The sequence below is a fragment of the Geospiza fortis genome, unplaced genomic scaffold (assembly GCF_000277835.1).
Source record: "Geospiza fortis unplaced genomic scaffold, GeoFor_1.0 scaffold396, whole genome shotgun sequence".
Lineage (NCBI taxonomy): Eukaryota > Metazoa > Chordata > Aves > Passeriformes > Thraupidae > Geospiza > Geospiza fortis.
The window spans coordinates 648,564-654,563 of record NW_005054345.1 but is presented as its reverse complement, the minus strand read 5'-3'; the positions used below and the strand labels follow the sequence as shown (position 1 = coordinate 654,563).

The window sequence follows — 6,000 nt, the reverse complement described above, 5'->3', positions numbered from 1 at the left end:
TCCTTGAAACCTTTTGGAAACCAGAGATCTCTCTAGCAACACAAATGCCACTGGCAGCACTAAATACACCTGATTTATCCCTCAGTGTGAACACTGGGAAAGCTCCATCCCCACTGCACAGTACTAGGGAAAGCAGACCTAATTTATCAGGATTTCCAGAAGTAAAACATAATTAAAAATATAAAAAAAACCAAGGGGGTAAAGGTAAGGTAATCACATGCGATTCTGCAATGAAAAACTGGGTTGGAAACTACTGATTAGATGTCCCTGGGGCCAAAAATTTGGCTGTTGGGATAGAAGGCTCCCTTGGGTTTGTTTTAGGCAACTGCATAAACCCAACTTTATTTAAAAAAAATCCCAAACCCTATGCTTCCTCCCAGCCATAAAAGAACTTATGCAGCTCCTGTGCATGTATATTACATCAATCTCATTGCTTATTATTAAATTTTAACAGCTTTCAAGAGCCCCCCATGACCTTTTATTCTATGCTAGTTTACAAGCTATTAATAAACATGCAAACCCCAAAACAAACCACTGAATTCCTAAAATTTATACAAAATTTAAAAAAAGGTACCACGAATAAGATTTTACATACAAGTTCCCAGATAACAAAAGTCTTACTACAGATGATAAAAAAGTATAATGGTTTAATTTTGCATGTGAGAAATGTATAATAATAATTGGTGTGGGTTCCAGTTTCTAGAGTCTTTTTACTGCATGAGTTTCCTGTAACCTTGAAATATTATGAATGTAATAGCACTGCTCTGGTTCACAAAAAAGAAAAACAGAGGCAAAGCAGCAGAGATACTTAGGGACAAGAAATGCAGCTCTTTCCTACGGCTGAATAATGTTCAAAATATACATGTGCTGCATGAAAAACTGATCTAGATTTTTCAAGTTCTACTGAATTCTTAATAAGCATTTTCAAAATATTTTTCCCCGATAATGTGCCTTTAAAAGCAATTTGGAGAGCAACTTTTCACTGTAAGTGGAAACTGCTGAGTCCAAGCCTGCATTTCCACCTGCAGCAGTTGATAAGATGGTAGATTTTGCTGCCTTGCCTTACATATTCCTGTAAGTGTTTCCATTAGCTCTACAAAACCATGCTGTGAGCATTTTGATGTATGGCCCACATGCCTATCTGTGGGATGGGATCTGGATGGTCTGAGGGAGGTTTGGAAGCAGCCTTTCCTATGAAATCCATGCAGCTGCTCCACCACTTTCATAACCCTCAGCTCAGCACTTCTGCTCTTCACTGATCAAACATCAGGGGAAAAACTGCTTGAAACAATCCTCAGAAATACACCAGAATCCAAGAAATATTTTTGCTTCAGGGAATACCACTTTTTCCAAACCACAGTCTTTAGCCAGACTGCCAAAATCTACCGTGTTGGCTACATTACACTGCATCTTTTTTTTGCAAGATACAACATCACTGACATTACTTGTACCAATATTCAGTACAGTAAAAATTCTATTTTTATATTAACACTTTTAGCTTTGAAATACAAATTAACTACAGAAGAAAAATTAAGAAAATGGTGCAAATCAAAAGCCAACATCCAAAAAATGATCAAAGCAGTTTCAGATAATTTGAATCTGATCTGCTGTTTGCTCCTGTTCAATTTTTTGATTCACATCCCTTAAGCTGTATTATTTGTCAGAATTTGGGATGTGGAAATCTTCTGTAAGCCGTTCCAGAACAGCTTTATCAGCCATGCAGCAAAAACGGTGACAGTGTAGAAGCTTGCTTTTCTTGTGAGACCACTTAAGAAAGTCATTGAATAACTAATGGTCTATTACAAACAATGAAATAAGAGACTTCGGTGGGAAGTCTCCAGCTTTTAAAAAATAAATCAAATTAAGGATGTGGAAATTGAGAATTTTTTTTTTGAGACTGACATATTCTAACTTGTGAGAAACATGCTTTCAACACCTGATAATGACAGCAGTGTCACTAAAAGAGAACTCTGTGACAAAGTATTTCCCGTGAAAATATAAGGAAACATGTAACTTGTGAATACACCATCAGGTACTTCACCTGTTTATGGATAATGGTATCACTCTGGCTGTTCTATTCTACATTTAAGCCTCACTGCCATGCTTTAAAGAGCTTCCTGTTACTTTCCCCTCTCTTTAACAATAGCAGCAATTTCGGAGAAGAGAGATTTCATCTTCTGCATGTCGCTCATTGTTCCAAGGAGGAGCTCGTTAACCCCCTTACAATAGAGAATAAAATAGTGATGAAATTGCCAGAAACAGTTCCAACTACTTTCTCTCGTTCCTGAATTGAGCAAAAGGCATTTTATATTGTCTTACCTTTATGGTTTTGGTCTGGAGTCTGAGTCCATTTAAAGTGTTAATGGCTTTCTCTGCATCCTTTGGATCAATGTAGTTAACGAATCCATATCCTAAACTCTGCCCTGTTGAAACACAAGAAATAAAGAAAAAAGGACTCAGTATTTTTCAGCACAGGAACAACTTCCAAGAGTGGAAGCACAATATTCTTACACTGTTCATTTCATCCCTGCTTTCCCTTAGAGTCTCTATGCTGTTTTTCACCATTTCTTTATCTCCTTAATACAGGGGGAGCCATCACAACTTTAAACTGCTGCTCTGAAGATCCTTCTGTAAGAACAAGAAGCAGCAACTCCTCACCCTGCCTTCCCCAGGAGTTTACTGCAAAGCATGTATGAGGCTTGACAGCAACAGAACTGTGTAATAGTTTTGTGCTGAGCTCCTAATAAATATAACTGGCTGACCTGCCAGTAACAAGGCCACCTCTTAAAATTAAATAAACACACACATATAATTTTGCTGCTGTTTATAAATGAATCTTGAAGTATTTAAACCACAAATTTAGGAAACTGCATTTTTACACTAACCTTGAAGAGCTGAGGAACAGAAAACCACCTTTACATCTCTTTTTACTGCTCAGTGAGCAGCCAGTAAATAGGAGAAGGGACAGCCCAAATTGCAGCCGGGCGAGGGACCACATTAGAGCTCCCCTTGGAGCATTTGAGATGACAGCAAACCCAAACAGTGCAACAACTGCTGCTGTGCACGGGATGGCAGGAGGCCACTGCAGCAGCCAAAAGCCTTTCAACAGCTTCTGTTTGCCTGGCCAGACCCGTGTGTGTGTGTGTGTTTGCAGCAGGAACAGACCCGGTTAATAACTGGGCTAAGTGACACGGGGCTGGAGAGGCCGTGCTGTGGGCACTGCAGGGATCACAGACACACACGGGGCTGTGGGGCTGCACAGGGCTGGGAGAACCTGCTCCACAGGGATCTTTTCCCAGTTCCCAAGCAGCAGCTTTGCAGCACCAATTCTATTAATGCAACATGACAGACAGCCGCTTCCAGATCCCTTCCTTCCAGCATCCTACTGAACTTATTTTGCATGTTTGGTAAACACAGCTTTTTTTTTTTTTTTTTTAAGGCACATGAACTCAGAAACACACACAGATAATCACATTTCAAGAATCAGTAAGCCCAAGCAGGCAGGTGAACCATCCTGTCAGGCTCCCTCTCATACACCCTTCTGTGTATCTGGGGCACAGCATGCCAAAAAACCACCTGTCCCTCGGCACTGATGTGCAGGGGATCAAAATGCTCCTGCTCACAGGCAGTGAGAAAGGAAACACGTGAAAATCCCTCCCCAGGAGAGGAGCAGCATTTGTGGAGATTTCTAGCCATAGGAGCAGCAAAGCAGCGACCCAACTCCTGCTCACCAGGAGGAAGGGGAGGTTGGGAAGGCAGCTGCACACCAAGTGCCTTGATGTCCCCTGGAGGCACAGATCCTGCCTCCCAGCACAAAGCTTTGTTTCTTTGTTTCCTGGACTACAAAAAAGCATCTGTGTGTTTCTCAAAGTCAGACGCCACCAAAAATACAGCGTTTGCTGTAACACAAATACAGGGAGCGCTTCTGTCTTACGAAATCAGATCAAAGCCCTAAAAGCTGCTAACTATGCAATGGAAGACTTTAAAAATCCATGGAAACACTGCAGTTCATGCCTGAAATGCCCACATGCAGGCGAAGGAGAAGAAATGGCTGTTTTAACATACAATACAGCCAGGGAGCAATTCCGTCCCATCAATTTAACTTCAGAAAAAAAGTCTAAAAACATACTTGGTCTTCCTGGAGAGCTGAACTAATCTCAGCAAAAATATTCTTATCCAAGTTACATGACATTAACCAAGAATGACCTGAAGTCTGGCTGAGCACAAAGCCTGGAGCAAAAATACTGTAAAGATACTTTCCCTGCCATGCCTTCTTCTGCTTGCCTACCTAAGGTATTTTATACAGCCCCAATCCCTGTGCCTCTGAACACATCAAATCTTTGATACATTTAATCCTAAACAATCCTAGGGAGAGGAAAGCCATTCCCTAGGAAACAAACATCTTTTTATAGGGGGAAGGAGACTCAAGGATCAGAGCTTGGATAACCTGTGTTTCTGTCCTTTCCCTATTAATCATCTCTGGGCTTCAAAGGTACATAGAGAGCAGGAGTAGCTGATGTGAGACTGGGATTTATGGCCAATGTCTGATCCTGGGCTTCCATGTCCAGCCACTGCTATTCTCAGGGCACATGGACTGACCAACCTCTACAACGAATACACTGCTTCTCAGCAATCTCCCACAGAAAGAGTCTCACTTCTGTAAGTACTTACACAAGAGAGACCATGGACAGCAAACCCACAGACAGCACTAGCAGTAGAAAAGCGAAATAAATGGCAATACAAGAAAATCATGAGATCACAATTACACAACATTTTTCTTGGAGTCCCCCAGTAACATTCAAGTTTAGATACCATCATCTCTCATTCTCACTACCAAGTGGCAATGGATAAATATATTTTCTCCAAGGTGAAGGATAACAAATACCAAAACAAATAAAGTTGGTCTTGTCTTCATGCAGGACTGCAGAACCTGGCTTAATGAAAACTATTACACTGTCATACCTTTTTTCTTTCAAACAACAGGTCTGCAGAAACAAGATTTCTTCTTGTTAGTGTATATACTCCTGGACATCAAGAAATATATGGAATTTGTACCAGGATAGCAGGCCTGTTACTCAGAAGCATTTGGTTATGAATTCATATCCCACTGATTGCTATATTAGCAGTACTCTACTCTCACAGAAAAGGGTGAATGCTCAGAGTTTGAGCACTGAATTTCTGTTAATTCAATGAATACCCCTTTTATCTTAAAAACTCTCAAACTCCACACCCTTCACAGCCCACTGAAGGCTTGATGCAGTTGTTTCCATCAGCAAATTCCTTCTGCTGTGTCCTGGCATAGACCTCACTGTACCAGCGAAGCTGAAGGGAAAAAAAATTTCCCATTGAGAGCTTTCCACTTCAGGGGTCTATTTTGTTTGGTTACTTTGTATTTTCAACAACCTTGCCTAAATATTATCATGTGTTTGAAAACTGACACAAACACCCCAGTCTCAAAAAATTGAAAAGAAAAACTCAGATTAGTATTTTGTCTGTGAAAAGCTTTATGATGACTGTGGAAAACATCATAAAGTTTTACTGTGCTAAACATTTACAGCTAAGAAGCCAAAAAAATTTATACATGCAGCTAAAAACATGAGTTTCAAATTCCTCTCAAGAGCAATATACCTTATGTCAGACAAAACAGACTCCAGATATGAAAGAACTAAAAACTGTTACAGGTGAAGAAAGGAAAGGATTTCTTCCAAAATACAGCAAACAGTATGAACTTCCCTATTTTCTTCATCATGTGCTCTTCCTGCATGTTCTCCAAAAGGGTAACACTTCTTTGGACACAATCTGGCAGCACAAAGCAAGCAGCTGGACCTCTCAGTGGGATCCCACACAGACACTGTAGTTCATTCCCATGCTACACTTCCCAGGAACAGCACCGCAAATAGTAAATATTTTCTGTGATTTGGAATCCAATAGTTCATCACATGCTGTGATTCAGTAGGTCAGGCAAGAGATATTTCTAGTTGATCCTAAAACAACACCTTG

General features: G+C 40.5%; 1 protein-coding gene across 9 annotated transcripts in view; it reads right to left on the bottom strand.

The window, feature by feature from the left end:
• The window catches only part of ELAVL4 (ELAV like RNA binding protein 4), a 64,416-nt gene that overhangs the window by 17,432 nt on the left and 40,984 nt on the right, over positions 1-6,000 (bottom strand). For all 9 annotated transcript variants that reach the window (XM_031058582.1, XM_014307824.2, XM_031058581.1 and 6 more), the window contains exon 3: positions 2,320-2,423. In XM_031058582.1, coding sequence (XP_030914442.1) covers positions 2,320-2,423 — 104 coding nt within the window. The remainder of the gene's footprint in view (positions 1-2,319; positions 2,424-6,000) is intronic.